Source organism: Pezoporus occidentalis, unplaced genomic scaffold (assembly GCF_034315485.1).
Source record: "Pezoporus occidentalis ecotype Australia unplaced genomic scaffold, CSIRO_AGI_Poc_V1 ctg116, whole genome shotgun sequence".
Classification (NCBI taxonomy): Eukaryota; Metazoa; Chordata; class Aves; order Psittaciformes; family Psittacidae; genus Pezoporus; species Pezoporus occidentalis.
In genome coordinates, this window is record NW_026912951.1 from 2,243,295 (window position 1) to 2,261,964 (window position 18,670).

The 18,670-nt window shown below is 46.3% G+C and overlaps 1 protein-coding gene across 2 annotated transcripts; it reads right to left on the reverse strand.

Moving 5' to 3' along the window:
- Positions 1–881: 881 nt before the first annotated feature.
- LOC134174604 (neurotrypsin-like) lies at positions 882–17,803 on the reverse strand. Of its 2 annotated transcripts, none has more exons than XM_062639758.1 (15): positions 16,705–17,803; positions 14,552–14,597; positions 12,927–13,163; positions 11,529–11,652; positions 10,623–10,798; positions 9,975–10,122; positions 9,227–9,405; positions 8,676–8,817; positions 7,405–7,607; positions 6,265–6,406; positions 5,804–6,009; positions 5,168–5,246; positions 4,798–4,920; positions 4,029–4,309; positions 882–2,290 (listed from the first exon to the last, which is right to left on the reverse strand). In XM_062639758.1, the coding sequence occupies exons 1-15, from the start codon at positions 16,774–16,776 to the stop codon at positions 1,980–1,982; spliced, it is 2,469 nt and encodes an 822-aa protein (XP_062495742.1). In that variant the 5' UTR covers positions 16,777–17,803; the 3' UTR covers positions 882–1,979. The 2 variants fall into 2 exon arrangements, with proteins under 2 accessions (XP_062495742.1, XP_062495751.1); XM_062639767.1 differs by having other exon boundaries at positions 14,913–17,803.
- Between the last annotated feature and the right edge of the window lie 867 nt (positions 17,804–18,670).

Genomic DNA, 18,670 nt, shown 5'->3' on the forward strand with positions numbered 1-18,670 from the left:
AAAGCGATTTCTAGGACTCTGTCACCACGTGTCCTGTAGCATGACTTTGTTAATCCACAGGCTGTTCTCTGCCTCCTGTTCTTACCTTGGTAATGCCTAGGTACCAAGCACCTCAGTGCCTCTGAGCTCAGACCTTCCAGGCAGCAGGCCAGTGCCTGACCCAGTCATCACCTACCTTACAGTGCATGAGTGAACCCAAAACATGCACATCATGACAAGTTCTGCATGTCCCATCCTGTATTACTACTCTGTGTTCAAGTCTTTGGTTATACATCAAAGCTTACTGCCCTTGCTCCTGAGCAGACCTGTCTCCTCTCTGGCTAGTCTACACACAGAGAGAAGACACTGAGCACTGCACAACTCTTAATGCACTTAGCCCTTCTGCCTAGTTTTGTATTTTCTACCCACTCGAGAATAATAACTTACAAGAGTGCTTAAGGCCTAAGAGGAAACTCTGCTCATTTGTTTGAATGGGAGGGAAGGAAGAAATTGAAGTATTCAAGAACACCTGCTTTCTCTCAGGATTATTTCTGCCCAGGCTGGGAACTACAGCTTGATGGCAGTATTCACATAGCCTCCAGTTAAGCTGCTTTACCCCCGCTGAGGGGAATGAAAAAGGAAACAGTACAGAGAAGAGAAGAGAAGAGAAGAGAAGAGAAGAGAAGAGAAGAGAAGAGAAGAGAAGAGAAGAGAAGAGAAGAGAAGAGAAGAGAAGAGAGAGAAGAGAAGAGAAGAGAAGAGAAGAGAAGAGAAGAGAAGAGAAGAGAAGAGAAGAGAAGAGAAGAGAAGAGAAGAGAGAAGAGAAGAAGCATAGAAGCATAGCCCAGAGGTTGCAAGAATAAGACACACGTTGGGAAAGCGGGAAGCTGCTTTGCAGGAGTGAGTAACTTGCTTGAGGTGCATCTGTACCACAGGAGTATTTCTGTATTTCATGGGAGAACTGTGAGCACAGAGCTATTAAAGACTAACATCACAAATAAAGGGCAGCTAAGATGAATAAAGTATCAAGAGAAAGCTGCCGCAGTGCTGTTAAACAGTGATTCAACACCTGAATGTTTGAGATAAACATTACATTTGGATTTAAAGTAAAAGAACATGTCTGTTCAGACTTTTGAGGTCACAGTTTTAAGTTCTTTGTAGTAAACACAAGGGCAAGAAAGCTACTGTCTCCTAAAAAAATTAAGATTTACTCTTACATGAAAAACTGATTCTAGGAGATGCTGCTTTAAGAAAAAAAAAAAAAAACACAAAACAAACCAAAAAACAACTAAACCTAATGAACACAAAAGAAACCACTATATTGAGAAAGTAGCAATAAAACCATAGCATCTGGCAGCTGGAAACATGTGATAGAGGATTACAGAAGGAGGGACAAGCATCTTTTAGCAGGGAAAGATACTTTAAAGGGATCATATGGGAGCAGATCTACTATTCAGAAAAGAAAAGATTCACCCTTGAGACATAACAGAGAAGGAAAAGACCCAGCTGTTGTCCTGTTCCTCAGCTCAGCTTAAATCTCTGATTCTCAGAATTGGAGAGCTGTTACAAAAAGAAAATCTGAAGATTTCAGCTGTGCCGGAGCCTGGTGCCATCTTCCAAGCATCTCATGTCTGCTTGCAGCATTTTTCAACTGTGCAAACATACAAACCCCGGAACAGATTTACAGAGGCAGGTATCTCTCCACTTACACATTTCTGTGTGCAGGGCAACAAGCGTGATTGCGTTACAGGACTCAGGTAGTCAGAGCAACATAGACTTATCATTCTTACCAGTGAGCACTTGCTTTCTCTGCTCAGACATCACAGACTAAAGTGAAACCAAAGACTTTGCAGAATCAGCTGTAACTGTTTTTCTCCCAGTTCTACATGAAAGTCTTTTCCCAGTGTCCAGTCTCCACCAGCCACAGGCCAGGAGCCACAGCCTTCCACTGCTGTAGGGCAATAGGGCCATATGTTGAAGTTCCTAGAGCTCAGACATTGTCATTTTAGCTTGGTCACTCTCTTGATCCAGGGTACGTATTTGCTGACCTTCGTGTACACACCGGGGGAATCTTTCCGACCACAGCCATAACCCCAGGAGGTGATCCCCACAATGACCCAGCGCCCGTTTGGCCTCTGGCACATGAGTGGCCCTCCGCTGTCGCCTTGGCAGCTGTCCACCCGCTTGTCTTCAGAGAGGTTCCCAGCACAAATCATGCGGTTCGTGAACTTGTGCCCATAGCGGGCCTCACAGTCTTCCCGTGGGAGAAGAGGCACCACCCCCTGCAGCAGGGTTCTTGAATAGGACTTCCCTGGAACAGAACAGAAGACTGTCCAGACCAATTCACATTCAGACAACAGCAGCGACCTAGAGCAAGGGTGCTCCACACAAAAAAAGGTACTTGTACATTTCATGTCAAGGCTATGGCACAGGAATAGGCGAAGCTCAGCATCTCTGAACAACCATAAAGTCACAAAACAGTGCTGCCAAGCCAAACCACAAGAAAGAGCTGTAAGATCAAAGAAATGGGGAAGACGTTGGAGAAAAAGGTTAGATCAAAGGATGAGTCTTACTCCTAGTTATGACAACAAGTAACTTGAACCTTGTTCAATTTATTTCACTTCTTTGAGCCTCCATTTCCTCCTCTGTAAAACAAGGGCAGTGTTTCCTCAAGAGAATAAATGCAGTAATATTTGCTAAGTGCTCAATCCTCAGAGAAGCTTTGGAAGATGTTTCAGAAGCATCTAAATATTATTCAAAGGGAGTTCACTTCATCTTTGGCCAAATTTGTCCCTATTTGCTTAAATCTCTTACTTGAGAGTAAGACTTGCTCAGAACATATGGTTCACATGCTATATTAGTGTAAGACCTTTCTGCATCCAAGCTTTAAGGTAAGCTCACAAGGTAGTGGGTAACTGCCCCTCTCATTGGGATAGCAGGTTTGGTGTGTGCAAGGGATTCTGGCCATTAAGCTCCAGTGCAGATTAAGGGAGTTGTAAGGCTGAAATGTTCCTTGATCCTCCACTGACAGGCCAAAGTGATGTGTGCACTTTGTGCAACTGACTCTAAAGGCACATGTATACTTGCAGTTGAACACTTGGGGTAACAGCTAGGGAAACAGCTGGGAAGGATGGGTAGGTCCAAAGTCAACAGACAAGCTCCTAGGGGCTATTTGCCTCTTGGCAGTATGTCTTTCTTAACACATGGCTTTGCTCCCATCACAGCAGCCCCAGAAAGGCCTCCTTGCTCCAAGCTCTGCATTGCATCTCTGATCCTCAAATGAGGGGAGACTGGACAGCTGGTTATAAAGTTTTGTTTAGAGTTTAAAGCTGTCTGCAGACCTTGCTAATGTATCCATTTAAGGACTCCACCAAGCCCAGAATTTTGAAACACCACCTTTAGAAACTTAAGTATTTAATAATACTTAATAATTTAATCTTCCTAGAAGATTTCCTGCTCCCTTTTACTTAGGAAACTCCATAGCAATGTGCTGCAAGAGGACAGGTTCAGGCTGTCTCAAACTTTGTGCAAAAGCCAGCTTCAGAGCTCAGCTGTCCCTGCAGCAATATCCAGGGAGATAGAGCAAGGTAGTCTAACAGAGATCCCTTCCACCTCTTAAGCCTCCACTTCACTATGACAGTACCATGAAGAAGGCAGGAGGTGATGGAAACATGGCAGCCTCCATAGGCTTTGTATGGCTCTGCACAGGCTGCTGTCTAAGGGGTCTGCTGTAGGCCAAAATGTATGTAAAAAGGGGAAGAAAAAGAGGACTGTGGCCAGATGGCAGCATTACTCTGTCCCACAGTTTCAGAGGGATGCTATGGCAACCTGAACTTCCACCTTGGGCAGGCTCAAGAAGCCTCAAAATCAGAAGAAAGCACAATGGCACAAAAATCACCTCCCCACTCCTTAACACCATGCACTAGCACAGACAAATAGGAGCAGTAAAAACATGGCCTTGAGTTGTGCAGACATAAATTAATGGCCCATGTAGGCTTCTAAACCCAGACTCTGACACCTTTCTTGCCAGTTAAAGCTGCCTCACTCACCTGTGTCTCCCCAACCAGAGATGATGCAGGCTTGCCTGTTGATGTCAGACTTCTCTTTCCTGTCAGGCAGGCAGACAGGCAGAACGTGGTGATTGAAGGAGAGACAGTGCCCCTCTCTGCCCCGCATTCGGACCAAGGCAATGTCGTTATCATTGCTGCCAGCCCAGTAGTTCCTGTGGAGGACAATCCGCTCCACGGGCAGCTCCCTCTCAAACTCATCCTTCACACCCGTGTGGTAATCACCCACCCGCAGCAGGTAGCGCCGCACATCAACACCAAACCTGGAGAAACAGAGACGCGAGTTCTTGATGCTCCTGCTGAGAAGGAAACAGACTCACACAAGTCTCAGTTGCTGTGAGGCTGATCCACCTCCTCACAACCTGAAAAGACACTGTGGCACATCTTTGGTAGATGTTATAATGCCAGCTGTTGCAGTCAATGGGTGACCCAAATCGCTCTCTACCATGCATAGGAATTTTTTTCCTATAAAAAGGGCTACAATACTTGCAACAGGCTTGTGACCTCATTTGTTCACAGTTCCTTAAAGCACCAAAGAATGGCAAAGTGCTGGTTCGCTTTAAGTCGTGAAGCCTCAAAGTTAAAAGGGAGCCTATCTTGAGTCATCCCCATAAATGCTTCAAGATTCCACACATCATAACTCAAAGGTCTTGGTTTAAGAACTTTGCTCATGGGCTAGAAGGATAACCTTGTACAAGGTTATCTTGCTCATCACCGAGTATCCCTTGGGGCTCCCCACCCACAAACACACCTTTTGAAGCAGTGGGCTGCAGTCACTACCCAGCAGCTGCTGATCAGGGTTGCTCCGCACAGCAGACGAGTATCTCGATGAAAACCCTTCAACCGCAGTGAGGCCTGCCATGGCCAACTGCCTCTGAACAAGAAACAGAGGAATAGCAGGTGTCACACACATGGGAGCTGGTTTCCTCTTTTCCCATCCACTCTGCCCCATCTGGGCTCAGCTGGTGTGAATTCTTCCCTAGATAGACCCACTGGTTCAAATTAAGTTCAAAAATGACCAGTGAAAACGTGTTGATGTATTTAGCATTTACAAGGCTATTTCCAGAGCCTGTAGGGAAGCTGGAACGAGTTCTGGCTTTCCTAGCAATTACAAGTAGTACCTGAGGGACTTCTTTCCACCTATGATCCTTTTCTTGCGACGGTGAAGCAGGCGCATCCCGCACACACCAGACTCTGGACCTGCACAGCAAAGTTAGAGCGGTTGGGTAGGTACTTTCAGCTTAAGCATGAACAATTGCTGTCACAGAGCCAAACACCATTCACCTTCCCCAAGAGACTTAATCCTCATTGTAGTTGATTCTATTGTGCTGTGCATATGGAATTCATAGTAGATTTGATCCCATAGGTTTCCTCAGTTTTGGTGGAGGTGCTTACCAGCAGCACCTGTAGTCTTATGCAAGGAACTGGACCTCTACAGCTATTTCCTCGGTACCATAAACCCCAAAGTTTGCTCATGGTTAATGCTCTAAGGAAGGGTATGGTGACTTGGCTGTGGGGCATTTCAGCAGGCTCAAAGGCCTGACATAGGTGGTGCTCCTCCAACTAGTCTGGAGCACCCTATGCTCCTAAGAAGAGACAACAAAACCAAGGATAAAGTAGGAGGTGCAGGACAGGACATGCTTAATTGTCAGCCAAGGGTAAAAGGTAAAAAGCATAAAAGGTAAAAAGCATAAAAGCATGCATAGATCCCACAGCTGGAGCTGCAGATTTCTGCACAGAAGAAATGGGCATGTCACCTGTTCTCCTGATACCTTGCACCTTCTCTTCCACATAGTCACAGATCACACCAGCATCTTCACTGTGCCAGCAGCTGTGAATCCCTGTGTCAGGCCTCACACATTGCCCCAGGGTGTTCTCTGTGCCTCTGCATTCTATGTTGTCCAGATGGATGGGTCCATGGCCTTCACCAAAATAAGCCATTGCCCTGGCTTTTGCTGTACCACTGCAATTAGAGAGAGGGTGGCTAATCTGCAGTAGGCAGGTGAACCTGATGCACCAGCACATTTTAAGAGAAATAATATTTATGTGTCACTACACACAGACAGTAATTCAGTAAGAATATGACCCTACTCCCTCAATATGGGAATATATGGGTATGCCAAAACTAAGAAAGGAAGCCCCCAGAAACTGGTTCAGAGAGAAGTGATCCCCCTGAGAGTTGTTTCTATCTGTATGATGCATGTACCAGGGCTCTCACCTGAATCCCAGCTGCCTGCAAACCACTGCAGCATCGCTGTCTGTCCAGCCATCATCACAGACACTGCCCCACTGCCCATTCAGGAATACCTCAACTCGTCCCTCCTTGGTGCTTTCTCCATCCATGAGCCGCACAGGAGGTCCTGCAGAAGAATACACGTGGGTGACTGCAAGCAAAACCCAGTGTGAGAGTGTGAGGTGCCCAGAACTTGGGTTCTATAGGAAAGGATGAATCCCAGGTACCAGTGAGCTTAAAAAAAAAACATCAAAAAACAGGAAAAGAGAAAAAAAAAAAAAGAAAAAGAAAGGAGTGTTTCTATATGAAGACATTTCAGCTCTGCACTGAATCAGAAGACTGCGTACATGTTAATTTAATACATACTGGAAATCATTAGTGGATCATATTCTGAAAGCTGAGTAAAGAGGAGAACAAGAACAGAAGGAAAGTTATTTAATCCTGAGCCAAGAGTGGGCAAGCTTAAACATGCCCAGGAAATAAATACATTAAATTATAAAACTATTACATTACCCTAAGCAAGAGAAGAGTTCTCCGTTCAGGAGAAACAAAAATGTTGGATACCATCTATTTCAGTGAAAATGTCTGACAAACTCAAAAGTCTCCTGTATTAGGGAAGGGGGAGAGTATCAGGCCACATACAAATGAGGAAATTATGCTAATCAAAATATATTCACAATTTTAACTAAAGTGTGACATCCACACAAGAGAGCACAAATTTCCACACAACAGCCCCTCACATCTGAAGTCTTCTTGTCTTGGCAAGGTGCAACACTAACTACACCAGTCACCTACACCAGGGCTAGTTAAAGGGGTCCCATGTTCCCACAGGCATGGGGCTGAGGAATCTCATCAGTAAGCAATGGCACACTAAGGCTGCCACCATCTCTCAACCCCTCAGGTTTGTTTTGGAGACTGCCAATTCTCTCCAGTTTCAGTTTCTCTGCTGGGCTGGCAATAGGTCTGGTGGAGCCACAGCTCTGCCCCAAAACAGCCAGGGTGCGTTCCTAAGAGTCCTCCTCAAAAAGCAGCCCCCCCATCTCCCACATCTGCCAGACCTTCCCAAGGAACAGGCCACCAGGTGACACTTCCCCACCGCCCAGGGCAAGAAGCAAGGTGAGTTACCCAGGCTGTCATCCATGACTGTGTTGCTCTCCAGGGAACAGCGGACTCCCACATCCTCAGCGTGTGAGCAGTCATGCTGCCCCCAGTTGCTGTGGGGACAGTCCAGGAGGGACAGCTCTGTCCCCACACAAGCCACATCATCCAGTAAGATAAAGCCTTGGCCAGCAGCATAGTCCCCTTCAGAGGCAAGGGTAGCAGGACCACTAGAGGAAGGAAACATGACATCAGATTCATGAAAACTCATTAATCTCACAGAGGGAATTAGACACAAGCTTAGACAAAAAGGGAAATTCCCCTGCAGAGCTCAGCTGTGATATCAGTGTCTTCCTGACCTAAACCACTCAGTGACGCAGAGAATGGCAAACAAGGAGCTTGCATATCTCACCAGCTTCAGCTTTCAGGAAGGCCTGCTCAGACCAGTCCATTTTCTAGTGACTGGTCAAAGGCACAGTAGCACAACGGGCCAGCTATACCACAGAGGCTGCCTTGCAAATGTGACACCAGGTCTGTCAGTTTGGAGAGGGGCTAGCAGAGGAGGCATCAGAAATATCAACATTTAAGTAGTTCCCCTTCTTTTTATAGGAAGCAGCTACCTGGAATTGCAATTTTAGGCACTGTGGGAGATGACACAGTATGCAGCTGAACTGAAAAGGCAGAATTTAGTTGAGTCTTTTTTTCAGTCTATAAAGCTGGACTTTTATAATCATACTTAAAAAAATCCACAAAACACCTCTAGTGGCTCCAAGACTACAGTATCCTGATCTTAAATCTTCTTCAAGCTCATACCTGGAGGAGTGACATTCAGCAATGGACTGAAAGAAAAGCATTATGAAAATCCCTAATACTACTCTTTTTTTGCCCTGATACGTTCAGGTGCCAAAGCAGGTGATGTGTTCAGCTGACAGAACAGGTGGGTGATACTGTTTAGTGACAGAGCAGAGGTGGCAATGCTGAGCTGATACACCTGCAAATTTAAGAAGTGTTGGGAGAACTTTCTGACTTTGGTGAGGGGTTTAGAAAGACAATATTGAGCCTGTTATCTGCTTCCAAACAGGCTGAGGCAGGAGATAATACAGTTTGGTGATTTTTTTCCCCTTGGAAAGGATGTGGATACCTATTAATTTTTCTTGAATAAAGCTGCATAATGGGTAATAAACCTCCTAACAAAGACAGCATTGAAGGATTAAGGTCCAGCCTATCCCAGTGAAGGGTGATGGAATCTAATCCTTGAAATGAGGAAGCACAGACACTACACACACTCTCAGTCCTACCTGAAGCCCAGCTGCCTGCAGACTACCTGGGCACCGAGGTCTGTCCAGCCATCGTCGCACACTGTGCCCCAGTCTCCATTGTAATAAACTTCTACCCTGCCTTCACTGGGGCTGCGGCCACCAGCCAGCCTGATGGTGCCCTCTGCAAGGGATGGGAGAAGGAAAGGTCAGTGCTCAGCAGGGGAGAAAAGCAGCAGCCTGTGCCCCACTACTGAGGTCTCTTTACAGCCCATGAATGAAATAAACCCGAGACACAGATACCCGTGGGTATGCAAAAAGCAAACATTCATTGCTCCCCAACATGCCTGCTTGTCAGTGAGGATTCACCTCAGCCTTTCCATACCACCTTGGTGGAAAGAAAGCCATGGGAACACCACCAAGCCTGTCTCTGACCCATTCCCACCTGCTGTTTGCTCTCTGCTGTCACAGGTGGCAGCTATACGTAGAATCCCTGCAAGATCCTGAGGCAGGGGGATTATCTGCTAAGCAAGCCATGTAATACGGGAGTAAGATTGGCCGCATCTGACTGGTATAGAGCTGTAGATCTGTACCTGTGAAAGGGTCACAGGAGACCCCAGCGTCTTCAATGTGGTCACAGTTTTGCTGTCCCCAGTCACTCTTCTTGCACTGGTCAAGTGAGAGTTCATTGCCTGAGCATTCCACTTCATCCAGCAGGATTGGGCCAGATCCCTGCCCGTAGTGAGCCCACGACAAGGCTTTTGGGTTCCCACTGCAAACATTACAGACACATATGCTCAGTAAGGAAGGTCACAGCCTCATGCACTCACATTCTGCCTTGCACAGGGACTCTTGCTACACTAGGTCAGTGTCCTCTCATAGCTAATTTGTTTTTCTGGCACAGTGGCGTTTCCAGCTGTTAACTGAAATACACTACTGGAAAGTTTTGTAATGAGACCTCCAAGCACATAGCAAAAATGTGGCTGCAACATGAACAGTTCAGACACCTGGGGAGCTCTGAGGACAACCAGTTTTCAATCTCAGTAACAGGCAAAACTCCCAAACTTTGAGGGATCTCAAACTTGGATTGTCTATTTTAAACAATTCTGTACTGAGGTGATTTTCAGGAACGCCCAGCATACAACTCTTATGTTAGGCACTGAATTGCACACAGGAGAATGAAGTGCCATTACACAGAGTGATCAGCCCAGAATTATCTTTCCCAGGGTTTCTGTATACCTGCTATAGGAAGGACTGGTACTACAGTGAAGGGAGATGCTGTCACGTTCCTTGTTCTGTTTACTTCTAGGACCACTCCATGATATACAGCAGGGAAATTACCTGAGTCCCAGCTGCCTACAGACTACTTCAGCATCCCGGTCATCCCACTGGTCATCACAGATGGTACCCCACTTGCCATCATGGTAAACCTCCACTCGTCCTTCAAAGCTCTCCTTTCCCCCAACTAAACGCAGCGGGGCATCTACACCTGCGCTTCAAGAAGGGGAAACAGAGCACAACAGAGCAAGACAGAGACAAAGCATATCCAGCAGTTCAGGGGGCAGAACCATTCATCAGCCAGAGGAGCTCCTGGGATGCTCAAGTCCCACCCTCCTCTCTAGATCCCACAGACGCATCAGTGGTTGCAGCCCACAGTAAGGGGCTGCATTGGGGACGGCTCTTTAACTGGCTGCTACAGTGACTAAGACTTTGCTGCCTGCAGACAAAATCCTGGTTTGATGAAAATGGGATGTGGGCATAAGCAGCAGCCATCTTTCAGTGGCTGTAGAAGTATGCCCACTCTGAGTGTTTGGGATTGGGAAAGGATGGATAAGTTTCCCCTGGAAGGAAGATAACCACCTGTACAGCAGGTGAAAGAAGAACATGCTCCAATGATTTGCTCACCATAGCTTCACAACCTTACATTTCACATTTTATCAGCAACACTGGACGCAAGAAACAGGGAGTGAACCTTCCCTGGAGATTTACCTTCTGGAGGGACACAGGTTGCCATGGCACTCCCCTGCTTACAAACTCCTGACACAGCTTCCCGGTAGCCACACTCCAGCAGGGCTTTCTCATCCCCATGGCAGTTTGCTGACTGCAGGTGCAGGGGAACAGGCCACAGTCCAGGGTGACTCTTCTTCCCAGCTGAGCCGATCTCACTGGTACAAAGAACACAACAGAGGGATGAAATGCCATAGCGCTGCTCGACTCACCAGTTCCCCTCAGTTCCTGTGACTCTGCAGTCCAGTTGTGCCATTTCACATCCCACTGAGCCCAGTTGATCGGGATGCATAAAGGGGTGGCATTTACAGTTTAATGGGAAAGCACAAACAAGCACAAAGCACTTCCCTCCACCTAACCCATCCTGTGTTCCTACTTAAGGCAGAAGAGCTGGTTTGATCAGAAATGGCCCCCTCGCTCGAGAGTGATGAACAAACCCATCAACAGATTCAAACATCCAAATATCTGAATTAACGTCTTCCTTCTCTGTAGACCTTACCTCCTCACTATTTGGAAGTCTGAAGGTCCAAATCCCAGTTTCCCAAAGACAGTTCACACTCTCAAAACTTCTATTAGATCACTACAGTAAGTCCAGCTGGTAATACTAAAAAGAGGGTACGATCTCACACCTCACTCATCGCAGTCTGGAGCACCAAGCAGACACTACTGCTTTAAAGAAATCTTGCAAACGCTGTTTGGGTTTAGCATAGCCGCAGAAAAAAAAAACAAACAACAGTATGAAAGGACCCTGGTAAATGGGAAATGAGTCCACAAAACCAACTCCTCTCCCCCAGCCAACACACTATGCCAGGGAGACTGTAACCACAGAGCCTGATCTTTCAAAGGCTACATGAGCAGTAACTCTCGCAACCAGACTGAGGTTCCCACCTGAGACCTAGTTGCCTGCAGACAACACTGGCATCCCAGTCAGTCCAGTAGTCAGCACAGATGGTGCCCCAGAGTCCATTGAAGTACAGCTCCACACTACTATCTTCAGCCAATCGCACAGCACCTTCCAAAAGAGGGGAGGAAATAAAGTAAAAGCTGCTATCTTGTGATGGAGGTTTCAGACCAGCAAGTTTTGGACTTGCACGTAGCTGAGCTGAACTGCACTTAGCTTCTCTCATCCCTGTTTTGCTGTTTTGAAGGCACCTTCCTGGGTCCTGCAATCGCTGCTCGGCAGGATAGCTGGTGCTATGTTCTTTTCAAAGCCATGATAACATTGCAGGAAACTTGGCTTTTGCCACAGCTCCTGGATTCTCCTTCTGTGAAATGGGGATGATTTTACATGCTACCTTGAAAAGGTGTATGGAAATGCTAGGCTGTCTAATTCCTTTTGACACTCCACTGATTTATTTACCATCAACCACCTATGACAGTCACTGTTGCTACAGCTAGATGCTCAGTAACAGCAGGTGAATCCTCTTTAAATTCTCTAAGAAAAGCAAGTTACAAAGTAAATACCCTTTCAATTCTCACTGCACCACAAATATCCACCACAGTTTAGAAAGCACATTTCCTTGCTCAGTTATGTATTGTTAGAAGGATACACCTTGTCTGTAGTAGCTCATGCAGGCACACAGCACAACTACACTTGTACCCCTCACTTTAATGAAGCCATCTCTGAAAGCACTTTCACTGGCAAGGGAAAAAAGACATTCATTTCACCTATTAAATTGTACTTCATCTGTCCTCTGAAACATAAAGCAAAGAAGGTCAGAAAGCACGAGGACAAACAAAATCTTTTCAAGAACGTTGCACTGAAATCTGTGCACTGAGAGAGCTCAGCTCCTTTGCATGCCTCCAGGCAAGCTGCAATCCTTGTGTCAGCGCTGTGAAGAATTCCAAAGCAAGCCTGTAACCTTACCTTGCCACAGAAGATTTTTGCTTATTGTATTTGAACAGCTACACTTACATGAGGAGAGCTCTGCTACAGGCACTCAAGAAGCCGGAGTGGGCTGTTTTCCACATAACTTAAACTGTCTCAAAGTGGCATGAGTTAACAGTAAAAAAAAAAAGGGCTCCTTGTATGGGAATAAAAGCATCTATACATGGCATTATGGCTACAGCAGCTTAAATCCACCCCCTACTATATACAGACGTTCTTCTCCCACACAGGCTAGCCTCTAGTCCTGATTATTTCGACAATTTGGGACAGTTACTGTACTGTGCGCCTTTCACAGGGTGTCCCACCTGCTACTTGCAAGTCTGTGCAGCACACATTTCTGCCCTGAGCCCCCAGGGCAGTGCAGGCAGGCACTGGCAGAGACACGCAGCAGCCCTTACCTTGGTTACAGTCACAGTTAGCCCAGCTGATGGCCCCTGATGCAAGCCGGTAGAAGCACCAGGGTGTAGTTCCCCCGTCCGGGTTCCTGCAGTGGTTGTGGTCCCCCAAGCCGCGGTCTGGGTACTGCTGAACATAATCGGGGAAGTCTGCCCAGTTGAGGCACTCTGCCCCAGCCTCAGTGACCGCCAGTGAACCATTGTAATACCCAAGAGGTCCAACACCACACACGCTGGATGCTGGGCAAAGGAAAGGAGCTGTTAGCATCACTTAAGGTGTCAGGCACCAAGGCTCAGACAATGTGGGAGGTAATAGCTGATCTCCTGAAACACCTCCCATGTCTGCAGTCCTGACTGCTACTTGCTTGATTTCAAGTCTATCATTCTTCAAGGCAGCTGCTCAAAGAATGTTTATAATATGCACTGTCTAAAGCACAAGTTGATCTGAAAGTCATGAACTGCCCAGACAGACCTTTGAAATGTCAACTCTGGGCCCAAACATGGACAATTTGAACCAGTTTCCCTTACCATTTATTTCAATACATGTCTTCACTTGCCCTGGAGCAGTACGTGAGCTTGGCACACACTCCTCCACTTCCTTCCCCACCTGCTTTGGCACCTGATTAAGATGCTCTTAAATGTGATCCTAGGCTCTTTAGAAGATTAGTTGCCTATCTAAATTGATTGAAACTGAGGAGAGCTTAAAATTTCATTCTACAAAGCAGGAAGGTGGGAAATGGTATTGTAGTTGTATGTTCCCTACATACATTAGCATATACCCTGGCTTATCTGAACTTGGATGATATATAAGTAGGGAAAGGGAACCTATTTGGGGGTGCCAGTGTTCCATGCCAGTGCCCATGTGAAATATCTCATGGAAAGAAACCCCAACAACTAATTTATTATTGCCTGTCGTGGTCCCTTTAACAAAAGAAGAAAACTCTCCATTCATGACCCTGAAATAAGAAAGAGGGAAACCAGAACCGGCTTCTGTGTGAGGGTGGGCTTTATAGAGTCCATAACATGGAAGAGCAGATGCAGAAAGGGATAGCGGTTACAGCTCTATTGACTGCATTGGATAAACAAAAAGCGGCCAGCACTTTCAGAAAACCTTTCTGCCATAAAGACACATAGGGCAAACATTAAGGGTACAAAGAAGCTTCACCATTTGCCTTGTAGCTGCTGCCAAGCCCAGAGGGGGTGATTGACAGCTGAAGGTGAATTGCAGGGGGCAAAAATGAGAAGCAGTTACAGGTAAGCGTCTGGAAAACACACTGTGCCCTTTGCATCACACCTGGCACTCTCAGAGGGAGTGTCTGAGAATTCAGTAGTTATTAAAGCGGAGGAAAGGTGAGCATGCAAGAAAGACGAAGGCAAAGAAAGAAATTAAAGGAAAAGAACATGTGGGAGGAGTGGGGAGCTGCAAGACTAGTAGACATGAAGGAAACAAAGTGGTCTGGCCATTTTGGAGAAGGAGATAAACAAGCATTTAGGCAGGAGGAAAGATTGAAGTACTAATGGAAAGAAAGGAAGAATGCCAGGTAGCAGTTCATCGTACCTATGGTCTCAGATCACTACTGCAGGAAAGAAACTGTCTGATGACTGAATTAATAACTTCTTGTTCTTACCTGTACTCTGCAAATGGTTTTGGTTGGGCTGGGATCCCAGGAAAGCCTGGGAAAAGAAACAGAGCAAAAAGAGAAAGATGATTATCCGATGAAATAAACATGGGCATGTCCTAAAAGCAGCTCAGCATTTTGCTGCTTTAGGCAAACATGCCCTAGTAACCAGCCTCTTCCCTGCTCTCCCCATTGCTCCTCTTCAAATCCAATCACAGCTCTGCCCACTAACAGCAAAATGAATAATTACTAGCCTGCAGAGATTTACCCTTGACCACATTGCAGGGCTTGCTTTGTTCTTTTCCAATAGAATTGGGAAGTCTGAGTGAGATGCCTATGGAAAGAAAAGCTAGAAGAAAATCACTGTTACCAGTAAGGAAAATAATGAATAACCACTCATTCTCTCCCCATTTCTAGGGCAAGCCATCTATGGCAACAGCAGCAAACAGAGATGTATCTATGTGATGGGATGGTGCCCCCAAGGATCCCTGTTAAAATAGTAATAAGTGTACAAAATGGGGAAACGCCTAAAGAAGAAATACAACAATGCTTTTGGGGGATTTTGGTTTTAATACATGAGAATATGGTATGGCCTATGGTACTATTATCCCAATGGGGTTAAATTACTAAGAACAAAAAATACGAAACAGAGTCTTCAGAATTCCAGCATCCTGCTCAGCCCCCAAACTGTATTTCCTCTTATAGGCAGTGTTTTTGGTGGTTATAACTTGATTGCGGGCTGAAAGATAGGGATCTCCACTCAGTACCATTACATGATGTGCAGGCAGGTGCAAGATCTTCACAGAGCAGAGTGAAGAGAAGAAACTGTACATGCTTCTATTAACTCCTTGGAGTTTAATTAATTTCTAAATACTTCTAAATGAATGTTTCTTATATTCCTATATGAACAAGGCCTTGTTATTCACGGAGCAGAGTTATGCATATAAAGACTACCAGCTATTGGAAATGGTTCTGGTTTTCTTCAAATGCAGTAATTTTGCTTCTCTCAGCTCCACCTTTCCCTGGAAAAGGGGAAGTGTAAAATCTGGAATTAAATCAACCCCCCCTCTAGAATAAGTAGAGATAGTTCCCATAGATACCTGACAAGAATGACACCTCCTCAAGCAGACATCTTTCCTTTTAAAACAAGCTTGTGAGTATGGTACATCAAGTGTTGGCAACCATGGCCAAGCTCCACCATCACCCTCTAGAAGTCAGAATGTGACACTACATATCGAACATGAAATCCTGACATGGCTCAGAAACAGCAGATCAGATCTCAGCTGCACATACACAAGGGATGCATGGATAAAACAGCATTTAACTGACAAATGCTTTTCAGCCAAAAATCCATCTGCATGTATCAGGCTGTTGAAATCCCACATAATGGTCTGTGAAGTATCAATGCCAAAGGACTTATCTGAGGATCTCTCAGATATTTGCAAAGAGAGGAAAGTGAGCTAAGCCACACTTTTGTGACAGCACCAAACAGCTGACTGAGCCACACTCCAGGTCCCCTGACTCCTAGCATTTAATGTGCAGCTGCACACACATGTAAGCCCGCAGGCAACAGAGGGATGGGTTGGACTAATAACAGGCCGTACATGAAAGCCTGAACCTGCTCTTGGAGATGGACCATAAATAAAAGAATTGCAGTCCATGTAATATGCTTCCCTTCTAATGAAAGATTAGTTGCTGCCAGTTCACGTAGCAGCTTCCAAAACACCCCAGCACTGACCATCTCAGCTAAGACTGACCAAATCTTAGTGCAGACGCTATGTGCTGTAGTCACTGCCCCACATCCATGTGGCTATAAATCATCTCTTCCTAACAGCAACAGGGGTAATCAGTCCATCATCAAAGAGCAGAAACAATGGATCTTTCCTGCCAGGGTCACTGCAGTGCCTGAGAAACACAAGAAACCTGAGCCAAAGCATCTGCAAGCTCTTGTGCATCCTGCTTCCCTGATTTGTTTCCTTGTCTGGATTTCATATGCACAATGAAATAAATCCCTCCCCAAGCCCCCAGCTCTTCCCAGAGACCACAGCTGCCTAGATGCTTTGGAAAACATATTCAAGTAATAACAAGATCCACTTACAGTGAGGACATTAAAAGAGCCATGTGACTTTGCACAAGCAGATAGAAGAATAACCGTTTCTTACCTCCACACATCTGAGACAGGATAACAGACTGGAGAGCTCTATGAGGAGCCCCAGTACTTTGGGGATCTCCATCCCTCCTGTGCAAAGTGGGCAGAAGCTTCTTCAAGCATCACATTGCCGTTCAGCTGCCAGGCTCAGCTGCTGCCTCCTCCTCGGGCTCTGCAGCTGGGCTTCCCCGGGAGCAGGGCTCCGCACCCAAGTGAGTGGGATGCCTCTTCCATTTCTGTGCACGGAAAGGGATGCAGGGGAAGGGATCAAAGTTCCCAGCAGCATCTTAGAATTTCACTTTCCCCTGTCTCTCCCCATCTCTTCTCCTTGGTTATCATCTTTGGAAAGGAGAAAAAGAGGGGAGAGAATAAGGGCGGAGAACATGCCCCTGGGTTTCTCTCGCACCTTAAATCCAGGAGGAGGCAAGCGCTGGCGGGTGGGGCGCAGCCCTCAGCCCGCTCTCCCCTCCCTCTCCAGGTCTGCGCTTCTCCCCGCTGCCAGCCCCCGCCTCCCGGGCCGGCCGCGCTCCTCTCCCTTCCCTCCCGAGGCACGGAGACTGCGGGGACGCAGGGCTGTGTCCTCCTGCAGAACCGCCGACAGCCGAGCTGGAGAAGGAAGCTGCTTGTGCGCGCACACTTGCCAGAGATTAGACTTGCTGGAAGGAATCTGGACTTTATCCCCCCACCGCTGCCTCCTCGATTAGCTCCCTGCAGCTTCCCCAGGTCAAACTCTCCTCTGGTTTGACCCAGGTAAACGGGACCCGGAAAACTTTACCTGAAGCAGCTTCCAGCTCTCCCCATGCAAAACTCACAGGCGGCACAGCCCCCCGTGGCGCATTCCCAGTTTTCAGCCCTGCATCCTACCATCGCTTCCCTAGGTCTTTTTCAAGTGTCTCCTTGACCTTGGGCTGTAAAGTTATTTTCACTTGACTGGCTGGGATGCTTTCCAGAGGGTTGATCATTACTGTATTGTTACAAACAATCCTATGGGATTTTTTAGTGTTTTAAGCTTACTGCTCCTCCATGTGAATTAGGGTTAGAGTGTAATAACGGAAGTTTCAAACATTATTAAATCTAAGGAAGGTACATTTAAAGCTGTTCAATCTTGAGTCTTTTTTAACAAGTTCCCCCTGCAGCTCCTCAGCTCAGTTTAACGGGAATTACCTATTTATACTCTGATTTCGGAAGGATTAACTCCTGGTGTTCTGCAACATGAAACAAGGTCACCTCAAGAAATGAGCTCACTCCTGGCCAAGTCTGCTGAGCAGCGTTTCCAAACACACGTTCAGCATAAAAACAAGGAACAGGCTGATAGAAATCTATTGGCATCACAAGAAGCCTCTTTTCTAATTCCCTCACTTATTGCTCATTACTCACTTCAGATGACAGTTTTGAGTTGCCTCATCCTCAGATGCTCATCAAAGGCAAAGAAATTCCACTCCATGCTGGATCTCTTACAGTAGTTGCTGAGTGATAGGAGGGAGCCCTTTCTGGAGTGGATTTGTACCACAGTGCATTCTGGACCCAGTGGATTTGGCCAAGAACTGCACTCAGTTAATTAGGAGCAAATCTCCTATATCCTCGTAGTGAGGGAGGCAGTTGATCAGGGCAACAGAGAATGGAAATAGCTTAGATGCTGCAGCATGCTGATGCTCTCAGGCAGCACTGGCAAAAAAAGGAGTAAAACAAAAATACAGGAATGTGTTGGAATTTAGAACCACTTACTCCAGTGAAAACACAAGGAAAGGATATACTAGGAGGCAGGAACAGAAATATCTACTAAGATTCTGAGAAATCTGCTCCTTAGTCAGGAGCAGAGAGGCTGCTGATGCTCCTTCAGAACTCCTGTAAGACGCTCACCTATTTAGCCCTCTGATACATGCTAAGAGGGTTTAAAACCTCTAGCAAAAGCCTGTACTGGATTTCTTTCACAGTAGCTTGGAAGTTACTTCCCTTTCAAGGCAACCTGAATCACTAGA

Excerpts from the sequence above, each read along its gene's own strand:
- LOC134174604 (XM_062639758.1), bottom strand. The coding sequence starts at position 16,776 with ATGGAGATCCCCAAAGTACTGGGGCTCCTCATAGAGCTCTCCAGTCTG. Across the intron at positions 10,123-10,622 it reads AACCTGTGTCCCTCCAGAAG|GTGTAGATGCCCCGCTGCGT; the intron begins GTAAATCTCCAG and ends CTTGAAGCGCAG. Across the intron at positions 6,010-6,264 it reads TGCAGGCAGCTGGGATTCAG|TGGTACAGCAAAAGCCAGGG; the intron begins GTGAGAGCCCTG and ends CTCTAATTGCAG.